Source organism: Panulirus ornatus, chromosome 61 (genome assembly GCF_036320965.1).
Source record: "Panulirus ornatus isolate Po-2019 chromosome 61, ASM3632096v1, whole genome shotgun sequence".
NCBI lineage: Eukaryota > Metazoa > Arthropoda > Malacostraca > Decapoda > Palinuridae > Panulirus > Panulirus ornatus.
Window position 1 is genome coordinate 7,335,207 of NC_092284.1, and position 16,481 is coordinate 7,351,687.

Below are 16,481 nucleotides of genomic sequence, written 5' to 3' on the forward strand. Positions count from 1 at the left end.
TTTTATGAGGTAGAACTACGCTTTTGTGAGGTAGAACTACGCTTTTATGAGGTAGAACTACGCTCTTATGAGGTAGAACTACGCTTTTGTGAGGTAGAACTACGCTTTTATGAGGTAGAACTACGCTTTTGTGAGGTAGAACTACGCTTTTGTGAGGTAGAACTACGCTTTTGTGAGGTAGAACTACGCTTTAGTGAGGTAGAACTACGCTTTTGTGAGGTAGAACTACGCTTTTGTGAGGTAGAACTACGCTTTTATGAGGTAGAACTACGCATTTGTGAGGTAGAACTACGCTTTTGTGAGGTAGAACTACGCTTTTGTGAGGTAGAACTACGCTTTTATGAGGTAGAACTACGCTTTTGTGAGGTAGAACTACGCTTTTGTGAGGTAGAACTACGCTTTTGTGAGGTAGAACTACGCTTTTATGAGGTAGAACTACGCTTTTGTGAGGTAGAACTACGCTTTTATGAGGTAGAACTACGCTTTTGTGAGGTAGAACTACGCTTTTGTGAGGTAGAACTACGCTTTTGTGAGGTAGAACTACGCTTTTATGAGGTAGAACTACGCTTTTGTGAGGTAGAACTACGCTTTTGTGAGGTAGAACTACGCTTTTGTGAGGTAGAACTACGCTTTTGTGAGGTAGAACTACGCTTTTGTGAGGTAGAGCTACGCTTTTGTGTGGTAGAACTACGCTTTTGTGAGGTAGAGCTACGCTTTTGTGAGGTAGAACTACGCTTTTGTGTGGTAGAACTACGCTTTTGTGAGGTAGAACTACGCTTTTGTGAGGTAGAACTACGCTTTTATGAGGTAGAACTATGCTTTTATGAGGTAGAACTACGCTTTTGTGAGGTAGAACTACGCTTTTATGAGGTAGAGCTACGCTTTTATGAGGTAGAGCTACGCTTTTATGAGGTAGAACTACGCTTTTGTGAGGTAGAACTACGCTTTTATGAGGTAGAGCTACGCTTTTATGAGGTAGAACTACGCTTTTGTGTGGTAGAAGTACGCTTTTATGAGGTAGAGCTACGCTTTTATGAGGTAGAGCTACGCTTTCATGAGGTAGAACTACGCTTTTGTGAGGTAGAACTACGCTTTTATGAGGTAGAACTACGCTTTTGTGAGGTAGAACTACGCTTTTGTGAGGTAGAACTACGCTTTTATGAGGTAGAACTACGCTTTCATGAGGTAGAACTACGCTTTTATGAGGTAGAACTACGCTTTTATGAGGTAGAGCTACGCTTTCATGAGGTAGAACTACGCTTTTGTGAGGTAGAGCTACGCTTTTGTGAGGTAGAGCTACGCTTTTGTGAGGTAGAACTACGCTTTTGTGAGGTAGAACTACGATTTGTGAGGTAGAACTACGCTTTTGTGAGGTAGAACTACGATTTGTGAGGTAGAACTACGCTTTTGTGAGGTAGAACTACGATTTGTGAGGTAGAAGTGAGGCTTTTGTGTTATATATTTGTTTACATCATAACCAATTTATATGTAAGAAGTTGGTTAATATTGAAGCGAATCTTTGATAAATATTCAGTTTTAATATTGAAGCGAATCTTGAATAAATATTCAGTTTTAATATTGAAGCGAATCTTTGATAAATATTCAGTTTTAATATTGAAGCGAATCTTGAATAAATATTCAGTTTTAATATTGAAGCGAATCTTTGATAAATATTCAGTTTTAATATTGAAGCGAATCTTTGATAAATATTTAGCGTTAATTCTTACCTTCAGCTAAAGGTAATAACCATATTGATGAGAGATAAGAACAGATGAGAACAGTAATTAATGATAAATGAGTTAATGGTAATTATCATATACAGGGTATTAATGAGAGATGCCATTCCTTAGGTATAGCATATATATCTATTTATCTCTTAGGTATAGCATATATATCTATTTATCTCTTAGGTATAGCATATATATCTATTTATCTCTTGGGTATAGCATATATATCTATTTATCTCTTAGGTATAGCATATATATCTATTTATCTCTTAGGTATAGCATATATATCTATTTATCTCTTGGGTATAGCATATATATCTATTTATCTCTTAGGTATAGCATATATATCTATTTATCTCTTGGGTATAGCATATATATCTGTTTATCTCTTAGGTATAGCATATATATCTGTTTATCTCTTAGGTATAGCATATATATCTGTTTATCTCTTAGGTATAGCATATATATCTGTTTATCTCTTAGGTATAGCATATATATCTGTTTATCTCTTAGGTATAGCATATATATCTGTTTATCTCTTAGGTATAGCATATATATCTGTTTATCTCTTAGGTATAGCATATATATCTATTTATCTCTTAGGTATAGCACATATATCTATTCATCTCTTGGGTATAGCATATATATCTATTTATTCATTTATCGTCTTATTTATAATACTTGATCGCCGTTTCCAGCGTGAGCGAGGTAGCGCTAGAAAACAGACGAAGAATGGGACCATCCACTCATACACACACACACACACACACACACACACACACACACACACACACACACACACATATTTTTTTTTTCTATACCTCGTCGCTGTCTCCCGCGGTTGCGAGGTAGCGCAAGGAAACAGACGAAAGAAATGGCCCAACCCCCCCATACACATGTACATACACACGTCCACACACGCAAATATACATACATATATATATATATATATATATATATATATATATATATATATATATATATATATATATATATATATATATATACTCTAGCCTGAGTCTGGTACACATTCTATCCAGCAAACCTCAACGGGTGGATGAACAGCTGGGTTGACTGTGGGCCGATCACCTAGGGGTGAGCTGTGGGTCGCCTGGCCAGCCAGATAACCACCTAGGGGTGAGCTGTGGGTCGCCTGGCCAGCCAGATAACCACCTAGGGGTGAGCTGTGGGTCGCCTGGCCAGCCAGATAACCACCTAGGGGTGAGCTGTAGGTTGCCTGGCCAGCCAGATAACCACCTAGGGGTGAGCTGTAGGTCGCCTGGCCAGCCAGATAACCACCTAGGGGTGAGCTGTGGGTCGCCTGGCCAGCCAGATAACCACCTAGGGGTGAGCTGTGGGTCGCCTGGCCACCACAAGCTGAAAACGATTACAGAAATTTCGTCTGTTTGTGTCAATTCTCCAATGTTTGAGCGATTGGCGCTGAATCACACGAATATCTACGGTAATATGGGCATTAAGAACGACCAATGGGGTGGTAGAGACTAGTTAATATCTAGGTTGATAACGACAGTCGACCAATTAGGTGTAAAACTACCCAATTCCCCCAAATTCCTATAGACGATAAGTTAAGACGAGCCAGACATGTTCTGCCAGGCGGGTGATATCACTGTCACATTTTACCTAATTTATATATTTTATTTCTCGAGTTGTTTGGTAATGGCAGAGTTTACAATTAGCCATGATCCTTCGAGGAGGATATGTAGTTTGTTATGATTGTTATAACCATGAGTGTACAGTGTGTGCGTCCGCGTAATATGGGGATAATATTGTAGGATAAATAACGAGCTGGCGACTCCGGGCATTGCGTCATGTGTCAACCATCGGAGGGCACGAGGGTTGTCAGACACCGCCAGCGCTCGTTTCTCACCACCCTTTAAAAAACAAAAAGAAAACGCGCATCTAACTCGACCTTTCTTATTAATAATAACCAACATCCGTAGGATCGTATTGTAGAGGTTATAACATCCGTAAGGTGAGATAAGCGGGTTTTTTTTTTTTTCGCTATTTGTGTTCATGTTAGCGGGGCGGCGGAGGTTCGGAGGCGGGCCGAGAGAGGGCAGCACGGCAGTGTTGTGGTCGACGGTGGGCAGACAACATCGCTCGCCGGTGGTGGTGGTGGTGGTGTCTTCTCCAGTGTGGATCTCTGGGACGTGTAGCTTTCTCTCTCTCTCTCTTTCTCTCCTGGAGAGACACACTCTCTCTTTCTCCTTCTTCCCTCCTGCTGGTGCTACGTGTGAGGGAGAGGCGCCATGCGAGACAAGGACGCCACAGTCGACTACCAGCCCCAGTGTAGTGGGGAGGGACTGGCGTCGTCGCACGAAGAACGTAAACTGTTGCTTTCTCCGCACGACACGGCGCCTGACAGTGAAACCGTTCGTTGTATGGGTCGCGCTGGGGGCGCGTGTGCCCGCCAGCAAGACTGTGATAATGTGAAGGGCGGGAGGGACGCCCCCGAGCTGGTGGAACAGACCAATGGATGCCCAGTGACGCCTCCCACGGACGCCCTTCCAGACGTGAGTATTAACGGGGATGGATGTCATTGGAAAATGCCTTCGGACATTGCTTGTTGCCCCGGTGAACCTGACGGAGGCAGTGACGTGCCTCGCGAGGCAGTGAACCACCGGTTTTACCTCCCTACTGACGAAGATTTGGGGCTATGTCGGGCGGAGGAGCTGACCTCCCCAGCAGGTAGTGGGGCTGCCCCAGCCCCTCCACGCCCCCAGCAGACCTCCACCTCGGGTAGGGTTGGCGTCAAGCTTCACGGGGCACGCCATGTCTTCACCGTGGTGCCCGTGGACACCACGGAACTCCGGAGGGACAAGATCGAAGAGGAACCTGACGAAGAGGAACCCTTGTTGACGTCTTCCTCCTCCTTCGTCGTCGCCCCCAGCGGTAGTAGCGGCAACGTGGCGCCGCTGCCGCTCCCCTGCCACCCCTCCTCCTCTCACTACAACACCGTCAGGGGGTGTGCCGTGGGGCGCCGTGCTCCTGCCTACAGCCCATACCAGACAGTGACTGGGGCTGGATCGCGGGTGTACAACCCATACCACACCATCACTGGCATGCACCCATGCTCGTACCAACGCCTTGATAACGGCTTCTTCCGCGTGCCAACGACCCTGTCCAGGCGAGAGTACGGGATTGGTGGGTCGACCTTACTCTTCCCCCGCCCGGAGTACGCTGGGGAGGAGGAACCTCCTTCGGCGTCTTCGTCGCCCAAGGGCGTGGCGGCGGCCACGACGCCCGTCGGCCTCCATCGCGTCTCGACCCTCCCCAACCCCAAGACCAACCCATACCTCCCCCTCAGGCAAGTCTTCACCCAGCAGTGGGGGGCGCTGCCGCCCCTGCCAGACGACGCCCACCTCGAACAACTGACGACGCAGCCAACGAACCAGCTGACGGTGCACTCTGGCGTCAGCATCGACGTTGGAAGTACTGACGGGTACAATATGACTGTCAGGGGCGCCGTCGTGTTCCCAGACCAGCTGTCGCTCATCCCGCCCGTGGCAAGGTAAGATTCTACTGTGCCTCCTTCAGGTAGGGTTGGGGGTTCTGTCTCGCCTTCGTCAGTAGGGCCTTTGGATCGGGGGAGGGGCCTTTGTAGACCCGTCCAGGGCTGCCGACATGGTTAAGTTGTTAACACAACTTCAAATAAATAAAGTATGGCATCCATGTGTTACACTCGAACAAAAAAAGATTATCTTAGAACCTTCTGAAGGTGTATATTCGAAGGCAATGTTACATCCTCACTCTGTGGCCAATGGCCAGTCACGTCATTGTTCTATTTATGTTCTTTTCGATAATTTGAGTATATATATATATATATATATATATATATATATATATATATATATATATATATATATATTATATTATCCATGGGAATAGGGGATTAAGAATACTTCCCACTTATTCCCTGCGTGTCGTAGAAGGCGCCTAAAAGGGGAGGGAGCGGGGGGCTGGAAATCCTCCCCTCTCGTTTCTTTGTTTTTTTTTTCCAAAAGAAGGAACAGAGGGGGCCAGGTGAGGATATTCCAAAAAAGGCCCAGTCCTCTGTTCTTAACGCTACCTCGCTAACGCGGGAAATGGCGAATAGTTTAAAAATATATATATATTTTTTTTTTTTTTTTTTGCTTTGTCGCTGTCTCCCGCGTTTGCGAGGTAGCGCAAGGAAACAGACGAAAGAAATGGCCCAACCCACCCCCATACACATGTATATACATACGTCCATACACGCAAATATACATACCTATACAGCTTTCCATGGTTTACCACAGACGCTTCACATGCCCTGATTCAATCCACTGACAGCACGTCAACCCCGGTATACCACATCGATCCAATTCACTCTATTCCTTGCCCTCCTTTCACCCTCCTGCATGTTCAGGCCCCGATCACACAAAATCTTTTTCACTCCCACTTTCCACCTCCAATTTGGTCTCCCACTTCTCGTTCCCTCCACCTCCGACACATATATCCTCTTGGTCAATCTTTCCTCACTCATTCTCTCCATGTGCCCAAACCATTTCAAAACACCCTCTTCTGCTCTATCAACACGCTCGTTTTATTTCCACACATCTCTCTTACCCTTACGTTACTTACTCGATCAAACCACCTCACACCACACATTTTCCTCAAACATCTCATTTCCAGCACATCCATCCTCCTGCGCACAACTCTATCCATAGCCCACGCCTCGCAACCATACAACATTGTTAGAACCACTATTCCTTCAAACATAACCATTTTTGCTTTCCGAGATAATGTTCTCGACTTCCACACATTCTTCAAGGCTCCCAGGATTTTCGCCTCCTCCCCCACCCGATGATCCACTTCCGCTTCCATGGTTCCATCCGCTGCCAGATCCACTCCCAGATATCTAAAACACTTTACTTCCTCCAGTTTTTCTCCATTCAAACTTACCTCCCAATTGACTTGACCCTCAACCCTACTGTACCTAATAACCTTGCTCTTATTCACATTCACAATATTCACATTATTCAGATTGGGGAAGAGCAGTGTGGTTTCAGAAGTGGTAGAGGATGTGTGGATCAGGTGTTTGCTTTGAAGAATGTATGTGAGAAATACTTAGAAAAGCAAATGGATTTGTATGTAGCATTTATGGATCTGGAGAGGGCATATAATAGAGTTGATAGAGATGCTCTGCGGAAGATATTAAGAATATATGGTGTAGGAGGCAAGTTGTTAGAAGCAGTGAAAAGTTTTTATCAAGGATGTAAGGCATGTGTACGTGTAGGAAGAGAGGAAAGTGATTGGTTCTCAGTGAATGTAGGTTTGCGGCAGGGGTGTGTGATGTCTCCATGGTTGTTTAATTTGTTTATGGATGGGGTTGTTAGGGAGGTGAATGCAAGAGTTTTGGAAAGAGGGGCAAGTATGAAGTCTGTTGTGGATGAGCGAGCTTAGGAAGTGAGTCAGTTGTTGTTCGCTGATGATACAGCGCTGGTGGCTGATTCATGTGAGAAACTGCAGATGCTGGTGACTGAGTTTGGTAAAGTGTGTGAAAGAAGAAAGTTAAGAGTTAATATATATATATATATATATATATATATATATATATATATATATATATATATATATATATATATATATATCCCTAGGGATAGGGGAGAAAGAATACTTCCCACGCATTCCTCACGTGTCGTAGAAGGCGACTAAAGGGGACGGTAGCGGGGGGCCAGAAACCCTCTCCTCCTTGTATTTTGACTTTCTAAAAGGAGAAACAGAAGGAGTCACGCGGGGAGTGCTCATCCTCCTCGAAGGCTCAGATTGGGGTGTCTAAATGTGTGTGGATGTAACGAAGATGAGAAAAAAGGAGAGATAGGTAGTATGTTTGAGGAAAGGAACCTGGATGTTTTGGCTCTGAGTGAAACGAAGCTCAAGGATAAAGGGGAAGAGTGGTTTGGGAATGTCTTGGGAGTAAAGTCAGGGGTTAGTGAGAGGACAAGAGCAAGGGAAGGAGTAGCACTACTCTGAAACAGGAGTTGTGGGAGTATGTGATAGGGTAAAACTGAAAGTTGATGGAGAGAGATGGGTGATTATTGGTGCATATGCACCTGGGCATGAGAAGAAAGATCATGAGAGGCAAGTGTTTTGGGAGCAGCTGATTGAGTGTGTTAGTGGTTTTGATACACAAGACCGGATTATAGTGATGGGTGATTTGGATGCAAAGGTGAGTAATGTGGCAGTTGAAGGAATAATTGGTATACATGGGGTGTTCAGTGTTGTAAATGGATATGGTGAAGTGCTTGTAGATTTATGTGCTGAAAAAGGACTGGTGATTGGGAATACCTGGTTTAAAAAGCGAGATATACATAAGTATACGTATGTAAGTAGGAGAGATGGCCAGAGAGCGTTATTGAATTACGTGTTAATTGATATGCGCGCGAAAGAGAGACTTTTGGATGTTAATGTGCTGAGAGGTGCAACTGGAGGGATGTCTGATCATTATCTTGTGGAGGCGAAGGTGAAGATTTATAGGGGTTTTCAGAAAAGAAGAGAGAATATTGGGGTGAAGAGAGTGGTGAAAGTAACTGAGCTTGGGAAGGAGACTTGTGTGAGGAAGTAACAGGAGAGACTGAGTACAGAATGGAAAAAGGTGAGAACAAACGAGGAAAGGGGAGTGGGGGAGGAATGGGATGTATTCAGGGAAGCAGTGATTGCTTGCACAAAAGATGCTTGTGGCATGAGAAGCGTAGGAGGTGGGTTGATTAGAAAGGGTAGTGAGTGGTGGGATGAATAAGTAAGATTATTAGTGAAAGAGAAGACAGAGGCATTTGGACGATTTTGCAGGGAAAAAATGCAAATGAGTGGGAGATTTATAGAAGAAAGAAGCAGGAGGTCAAGAGAAAGATGCAAGAGGTGAAAAAGAGGGCAAATGAGAGTTGGGGTGAGAGAGTATCATTAAATTTTAGGGAGAATAAAAAGAAGTTTTGGAAGGAGGTAAATAAAGTGCGTAAGACAAGGGAGCAAATGGGAACTTCAGTGAAGGGGGCTAATGGGGAGGTGATAACAAGTAGTGGTGATGTGAGAAGGAGATGGAGTGAGCATTTTGAAGGTTTGTTGAATGTGTTTGATGATAGAGTGGTAGATATAGGGTGTTTTGGTCGAGGTGGTGTGCAAAGTGAGAGGGTTAGGGAAAATGATTTGGTAAACAGAGAAGAGGTAGTAAAAGCTTTGCGGAAGATGAAAGCCGGCAAGGCAGCAGGCTTGGATGGTATTGCAGTGGAATTTATTAAAAAAGAGGGTGACTATATTGTTGACTGGTTGGTAAGGTTATTTAATGTATGTATGATTCATGGTGAGGTGCCTGAGGATTGGCGGTATGCTTGCATAGTGCCATTGTACAAAGGCAAAGGGGATAAGGGTGAGTGCTCAAATTACAGAGGTATAAGTTTGTTGAGTATTCCTGGTAAATTATATGGGAGGGTATTGATTGAGAGGGTGAAGGCATGTACAGAGCATCAGATTGGGGAAGAGCAGTGTGGTTTCAGAAGTGGTAGAGGATGTGTGGATCAGGTGTTTGCTTTGAAGAATGTATGTGAGAAAAGCAAATGGATTTGTATGTAGCATTTATGGATCTGGAGAAGGCATATGATAGAGTTGACAGAGATGCTCTGTGGAAGGTATTAAGAATATATGGTGTGGAAGGCAAGTTGTTAGAATTAGTGAAAAGTTTTTATCGAGGATGTAAGACATGTGTACGTGTAGGAAGAGAGGAAAGTGATTGGTTCTCAGTGAATGTATGTCTCCATGGTTGTTTAATTTGTTTATGGATGGGGTTGTTAGGGAGGTGAATGCAAGAGTTTTGGAAAGAGGGGCAAGTATGCAGTCTGTTGTGGATGAGAGAGCTTGGGAAGTGAGTCGGTTGTTCGCTGATGATACAGCGCTGGTGGCTGATTCATGTGAGAAACTGCAGAAGCTGGTGACCGAGTTTGGTAAAGTGTGTGAAAGAAGAAAGTTAAGATTAAATGTGAATAAGAGCAAGGTTATTAGGTACAGTAGGGTTGAGGGTCAAGTCAATTGGGAGGTAAGTTTGAATGGAGAAAAACTGGAGGAAGTGAGGTGTTTTAGGTATCTGGGAGTGGATTTGGCAGTTAATGGAACCATGGAAGCGGAAGTGAATCATAGGGTGGGGGAGGGGGCGAAAATTCTGGGGGCCTTGAAGAATGTTTGGAAGTCGAGAACATTATCTCGGTAAGAAAAAATGGGTATGTTTGAAGGAATAGTGGTTCCAACAATGTTGTATGGTTGCGAGGCGTGAGCTATGGATAGAGTTGTGCGCAGGAGGGTGGATGTGCTGGAAATGAGATGTTTGAGGACAATATGTGGTGTGAGGTGGTTTGATCGAGTAAGTAATGTAAGGGTAAGAGAGATGTGTGGAAATAAAAAGAGTGTGGTTGAGAGAGCAGAAGAGGGAGTTTTGAAATGGTTTGGTCATATGGAGAGAATGAGTGAGGAAAGATTGACCAAGAGGATATATGTCAGAGGTGGAGGGAACGAGGAGAAGTGGGAGACCAAATTGGAGGTGGAAAGATGGATTGAAAAAGATTTTGAGTGATCGGGGCCTGAACATGCAGGGGGGTGAAAGGCGTGCAAGGAATAGAGTGAGTTGGAACGATGTGGTATACCGGGGTCGACGTGCTGTCAATGGATTGAACCAGGGCATGTGAAGCGTCGGGGGTAAACCATGGAAAGTTCTGTGGGACCTGGATGTGGTTTCGGTGCATTATTGCATGACAGCTAGAGACTGAGTGTGAACGAATGGGGCCTTTGTTGTCTTTTCCTAGCGCTACCTCGCGCACATGCGGGGGGGGGGGGGGTTGTCATTTCATGTGTGGCGGGAAGGCGACGGGAATGGAAGAAGGCAGCAGGTATGAATATGTACATGTGTGTATATATATATATATATATATATATATATATATATATATATATTTTTTTTTTTTTTTTTTTTTTTTTTTTTTTTTTGCTTTGTCGCTGTCTCCCGCGTTTGCGAGGTAGCGCAAGGAAACAGACGAAAGAAATGGCCCAACCCACCCCCATACACATGTATATACATACGTCCACACACGCAAATATACATACCTACACAGCTTTCCATGGTTCACCCCAGACGCTTCACATGCCTTGATTCAATCCACTGACAGCACGTCAACCCCGGTATACCACATCGCTCCAATTCACTCTATTCCTTGCCCTCCTTTCACCCTCCTGCATGTTCAGGCCCCGATCACACAAAATCTTTTTCACTCCATCTTTCCACCTCCAATTTGGTCTCCCTCTTCTCCTCGTTCCCTCCACCTCCGACACATATATCCTCTTGGTCAATCTTTCCTCACTCATTCTCTCCATGTGCCCAAACCATTTCAAAACACCCTCTTCTGCTCTCTCAACCACGCTCTTTTTATTTCCACACATCTCTCTTACCCTTACGTTACTTACTCGATCAAACCACCTCACACCACACATTGTCCTCAAACATCTCATTTCCAGCACATCCATCCTCCTGCGGACAACTCTATCCATAGCCCACGTCTCGCAACCATACAACATTGTTGGAACCACTATTCCTTCAAACATACCCATTTTTGCTTTCCGAGATAATGTTCTCGACTTCCACACATTCTTCAAGGCTCTCAGAATTTTCGCCCCCTCCCCCACCCTATGATCCACTTCCGCTTCCATGGTTCCATCCGCTGCCAGATCCACTCCCAGATATCTAAAACACTTCACTTCCTCCAGTTTTTCTCCATTCAAACTCACCTCCCAATTGACTTGACCCTCAACCCTACTGTACCTAATTACCTTGCTCTTATTCACATTTACTCTTAACTTTCTTCTTTCACACACTTTACCAAACTCAGTCACCAGCTTCTGCAGTTTCTCACATGAATCAGCCACCAGCGCTGTATCATCAGCGAACAACAACTGACTCACTTGGTTGCCAAATATCTTCAGACTAATTCACAAAACTTCGTCAAAGCCTGTGCTGAAGTTACGAGTTAAAAATGTATCTGTTTTTCTTATGATTTCCGGCCTTATGGGTATTTTGAAATGGTCACGAACATAAAATGGAGCCACAGGAACTGTCAAAACCGTATGATATTTATTTTTTATTTCATACATTGCTCACAAGTGCCATTTCATTGTGCGCTAGAAAGAGAATTATGTAATCAATTATCCCTTGTGAATTACATTATAAACTATTCTTTAATGTCATTCCATCATACACGAAGAACTCTTTATTTTACCGACTATTTATTTATCAGTATTTTAACTCTTCATTAAGTTGTCATCAGTTCCAAATTAAATGTATATCCGCGCCCTGGTATTTGTGGTCAGTTCCTTAAATTTTAGGTGATGGTTTGCTGGAGTTGATGCAACCACTAGCTTAGCGCTATATATATATATATATATATATATATATATATATATATATATATATATATATATATATATATATATATATCCCTAGGGATAGGGGAGAAAGAATACTTCCCACGTATTTCCTGCGTGTCGTAGAAGGCGACTAAAAGGGGAGGGAACGGGGGGCTGGAAATCCTCCCCTCTTTTTTTTCAATTTTCCAAAAGAAGGAACAGTGAAGGGGGCCAGGTGAGGATATTCCCTCAGAGGCCCAGTCCTCTGTTCTTAACGCTACCTCGCTAACGCGGGAAATGGTGAATAGTATGAAAGAAAGAAATATATATATATATATATATATATATATATATATATATATATTTTTTATTTTATATATATAAATTGCCAAATAACGGTCGCTCTCCTCTATATACATTAGAATATAAATACCTGCAAACTATACATTATAGTTAAAGATTCAGGGATATCAATTGGGACAGCGGTGCAGTGAAAGATATAGATATAGGAATTTGAACGCTAAATTAACCGCTAAATGTATGTATAGGAAACAGGATCGCCAACCCCCGCCTCAGCGAGGTAGCGCCAGGAAACAGACGAAGGAAGACCCATCCAGTCATATATAAACACATACACGTACATATACATAACATATACATACATGTACATATAAACACATGTACATATTCATACTCGCCCGCCTTCATCCATTCACGGCGCCACCCCACCCCATAGGAAACAGCATCGCCAACCCCCTCGTCAGCGAGGTAGCGCCAGGAAAACAGACGAAAAAAATGCCACATCCGATCACTCTCAGTCTAGCTGGTGTGTGTGTGTGTGTGTGTGTATGTGTGTGTGTGTGTGTATCACAAAGTATGATGAACGAATGTAGAATGACTTTAGTGAATGAAAATGCTGAAACCCACTTACTGAAATGAGGAGAATGCAGTGCTGGAATATACCATAATACTTCGTCTCCTATGTATGATATACCATAATGCTTCGTCTCCTATGTAAGATATACCATAATGCTTCGTCTCCATTGTATCATAAAGAAAATCAGGTAAATACCTGGGAGTCTGGCTCGGCTCGACTGAGGCATTCATGGCTGACCATGTCGCTCCCCCGCCACCAAAATTGTTCTCATAATTCCGTGTATTTTGGACCGCCATGGTCACTCTGGTCCTCCCTAGAGTGAAGTAGAGTGAACTGATGAATTGATCATCCTCATCATAGAGTGTGTAGCGCGCGTTGGTCTCCCCTTCCTTCAAAATGGCATGCATTTCCCGAAGAAGTGTATTTCTCGCTAACCTATTTCTCGCAGTGGTGGTCGGGAAGGACTGGCACATGTGGCGTTATTTGGCGGAGACTTGCGCATGTGTGCAGACCCCAGGCGTTGTTAGTGTGTCAGTTAAGTCTAACAACAATACATGAACAATAATCTAACAACAGTTCGGTCAAAATTAGCATAAAAACATCTCTATTGAACAATTGTTTCACGGAACACGCACATTTCCATGGCAGGTGTGAGCCACAAGCAAATTACACTCGATGTCGAATTTTGATTTGCGTCCGGAAATAATGTTTATAAACATGTAAGAGGTGAAGGTTATTTAATACAACTATAATTACGCAATATCTTATTTTTATCATCCTTTATTATATTTTATTTGGGCTGGTGTTGTATTTCTGGATTAAAGTTTCTCAGTTTTCTGGTCACGTAAGACGCTCGCTTGATCTCCCGCTGGGAGGGAGAGGTGTCAGGGGAGACGAAGGATAAATAATTAATTTATTTTTTTTTATCCAGCCTCATCCATCTGCTGTCTGAATTATCTCGTTATTTTTTTTTTTATTTATTATTGAACCTTCATGCAAAACAGTTGTCTGATGGTAGTTTATATCTATGCAGTTTTGAGACTTGTTAAGGTTGAAGGACGAATGGCTTGTATCATTTTATATTTGTTATACTTTCTCGCTGTCTCCCTCGTCAGCGAGGTAGCGCAAGGAAACAGACGGAAGAATGGCCCAACCCGCCCACATACACATGTATACACACACACGTCCACACACGCACATATACATACCTATACATCACAACGTATACATATATATACATACACATACACGTATTCATAATTGCTGCCTTCATCCTTTCCCGTCGCCACCCCGCAACACATGAAATTGCACCTCCTCCCCCCGCATGTGTGCGAGGTAGCGCCAGGAAAACTGACAACAAAAGCCACATTCGTTCACACTCAGTCTCTAGCTGTCATGTAATAATGCACCGAAACCACAGCTCCCTTTCCACATCTAGGCCCCACAAAACTTTCCATGGTTTACCCCAGACGCTTCACATGCCCTGGTTCAATCCAATGACAGCACGTCGACCCCGGTATACCACATCGTTCCAATTCACTCTATTCCTTGCACACCTTTCACCCTCCTGCATGTTCAGACCCCGATCACTCAAAATCTTCTTCACTCCATCCCTCTACCACCAATATATATATATATATATATATATATATATATATATATATATATATATATATATATTGCTGTGTTCTGTATAATAAACATTTATATTTATGTAACTCTGGTATTGCCTAACTGTAATGTTGAGTTTAATATTGACCTAATTTTTATGTATATGGTTTTCATAGTTGCTCGCCGTTTCCCGCGATACAGAGGTGGCGCCAGGAAACACGAAGAATGGCCCATCCACTGATATACACACTCACACACATATATATACATAAACGCCCATACACGTACAGATACATATGCATTTCAACATATACATATATACACTTGTACACATTCCTATGAGTCCTCGGGGAAATGAAACATAAGTTCCCAAGTGCAGTTTCATGCAATAATCTCATTATATATATATATATATATATATATATATATATATATATATATATATATATATATATATATATATAAGTATACTTCTGTGTATGTTTCTCGTATTAGAATAATTATAAGAATATATTAAATCTGTATTAAGTCTATATTATGAAGTTATTGTATAGCAAAGTGGGGGGAAGTATAGCATTAAAAAGTGTATGAATATTAATAATTATGATATTAATAATAATAATAATTTATTTATTATTATTTTTCTTTTCTTTCTTTCATACTATTCGCCATTTCCCGCATTAGTAAGGTAGCGTTAAGAACAGAGGATTGGGCCTTTGAGGGAATATCCTCATCTGGCCCCCTTCTCTGTTCCTGCTTTGAGAAAAAAGAAAAAAAAAAAAAAAAAGGAGGATTTCCAGCCCCCCGCTCCCTTCCCTTTTAGTCGCCTTCTACGACATGCAGGGAATACATGGGAAGTATTCTTTCTCCCCTATCCCCTATTATTATTATTATTATTATTATTATTATTATTATTATCATACATCCACTGGTAAATGTAATTTATTGATAAACTCAACACTTGACCATGTATGGTGGCACAGACACTAGTGGTCTGTGTCACACGAGGGTACAGTACGTGACCATGTATGGTGGCACAGACACTAGTGGTCTGTGTCACACAGACACAATACTTGACCATGTATAGTGGCACAGACACTAGTGGTCTGTGTCACACAGACACAATACTTGACCATGTATGGTGGCACAGACACTAGTGGTCTGTGTCACACGAGGGTACAATACTTGACCATGTATGGTGGCACAGACACTAGTGGTCTGTGTCACACAGACACAATACTTGACCATGTATGGTGGCACAGACACTAGTGGTCTGTGTCACACGGACACAATACTTGACCATGTATGGTGGCACAGACACTAGTGGTCTGTGTCACACGAGGGTACAATACTTGACCATGTATAGTGGCACAGACACTAGTGGTCTGTGTCACACAGACACAATACTTGACCATGTATGGTGGCACAGACACTAGTGGTCTGTGTCACACGAGAGTACAATACCATGTATAGTGGCACACACTAGTGGTCTGTGTCACACAGACACAATACTTGACCATGTATGGTGGCACAGACACTAGTGGTCTGTGTCACACAGACACAATACTTGACCATGTATGGTGGCACAGACACTAGTAGTCTGTGTCACACAGACACAATACTTGACCATGTATGGTGGCACAGACACTAGTGGTCTGTGTCACAGACACAATACTTGACCATGTATAGTGGCACAGACACTAGTGGTCTGTGTCACACAGACACAATACTTGACCATGTATGGTGGCACAGACACTAGTGGTCTGTGTCACACAGACACAATACTTGACCATGTATGGTGGCACAGACACTAGTGGTCTGTGTCACACGAGGGTACAATACCATGT

The 16,481-nt window shown here is 43.0% G+C and overlaps 1 protein-coding gene across 1 annotated transcript in view; it reads left to right on the top strand.

The window, feature by feature from the left end:
- The first annotated feature begins 3,815 nt into the window (after positions 1 to 3,815).
- LOC139767410 (sodium- and chloride-dependent GABA transporter 2-like) overlaps positions 3,816 to 16,481 on the top strand; it is a 142,846-nt gene continuing 130,180 nt past the window's right edge. Inside the window, exon 1 of the mRNA XM_071696756.1 lies at positions 3,816 to 5,259. Within this exon, the coding sequence (XP_071552857.1) occupies positions 3,998 to 5,259 (1,262 nt within the window). The 5' untranslated portion in view covers positions 3,816 to 3,997. The remainder of the gene's footprint in view (positions 5,260 to 16,481) is intronic.